Source organism: Urtica dioica, chromosome 10, assembly GCF_054948205.1.
Source record: "Urtica dioica subsp. dioica isolate 48M chromosome 10, U.dioica_male_clone48M_v1_H2, whole genome shotgun sequence".
NCBI classification, from domain to species: Eukaryota; Viridiplantae; Streptophyta; class Magnoliopsida; order Rosales; family Urticaceae; genus Urtica; species Urtica dioica.
In genome coordinates, this window is record NC_142765.1 from 5,785,016 (window position 1) to 5,786,211 (window position 1,196).

The 1,196-nt window shown below is 44.6% G+C and overlaps 1 protein-coding gene across 1 annotated transcript; it reads right to left on the reverse strand.

Moving 5' to 3' along the window:
- Window positions 1-286: 286 nt before the first annotated feature.
- Window positions 287-1,196, reverse strand: LOC149383258 (SHOOT GRAVITROPISM-like protein). Its single transcript, XM_089628179.1, has one exon. It carries the CDS (start codon window positions 1,082-1,084, stop codon window positions 512-514), a length of 573 nt encoding a protein of 190 aa, XP_089484305.1. The 5' UTR covers window positions 1,085-1,196; the 3' UTR covers window positions 287-511.

A 1,196-nucleotide genomic window follows, 5' to 3' on the forward strand; every position in this document is an offset into this window, starting at 1 on the left:
CTTCATGATCAGACATCAATCATATATACACATATGTATGTATATGTATGTATATATATGTATCAATGTATACATCCCTGATGAAATTGATATATACAGCTTTTCATTTAAAAAAAAAAAAAAACCCAGTTCCAAAAGGGAAAACCTTTTTGTGTTCTACTTTACTCATGATCTCAAGCTAATGGAGAAGAGATAAAGAGAAGAAAAAAAAATCAGGTAATCCTAAATCAACAGAAATAATTAGTAACCCCAGTAATATCATAATTCATAAATCACTAGAGAAATATAAAGATAGAAAAATAACAATATATATAAACCGATTTGATCATCAACAAATTAGGGTTTCGCAATTTTTTTTTTTCTGGTCTAATTTTAAACTAATTCACGAAATCAATGGTCATATATAATACACTATATCCCATGAAAACACCCTCTTATACTTATAAGTAACAAGACCAATAATTGCTCAAATAATCATAAACAACAAAGATTGTATTCCCATAATAATTAATCAGTTATTGGGCCTGAACCTTTGGCGGCAGGAGTGGCAGGTGATCTCCATGCAGGTTCCGGCGGCGGCGGCAGCGGCGGTGGCGCGTTCCTTCATCCTCTCCGCACGCTCCACCTCCTCACGCGCCCTCTGCCACACGTGCCTGGCACGTGCGAACTCCGACTGGGCAGTCTCAATCTCTCTCCTCGTCATCTCCCTCACCCTCTCCGCGTACGCCTTCTCCACCGCCGCCATCCTTATCTGCTCCGCCGCCTCCCACCTCAGCGCCGCCACGCCGCTCTTCCCTCGGTGCCTGCGCCTTTCTCTCTCCGCCACGTCATCATCGTCGTCGTCGTCGTCCTCGGCGACGATCAGGTTGTTGTTGTTGTTGTTAACGCTGATCGAGAGCTGGAGGTCCACCACGCCGAGGTTTGGGGATCGGCGGCTGTGGTGGTTGTATCGGATGATCGACGGCGGTGGAGGAGGGGGCTCCGATGGGACTGGCCGCACCGGATAATTGGTGTCGTTTCCGGGGATTGTTGTCGTTGGAGCTGCGGGTAAGAGCTGTAGCTCTTTGTGTTCGTCTTCTTCCATTATTGAAGAAAAAAGAAAGAAAAAGAAGAGAGAGAGAGAGAGAGAGAGGTGTTGATAATGATAACGATCAGGTTCGTGTTATTGTGTGACAGACACAAACTTTGTTGCGTTT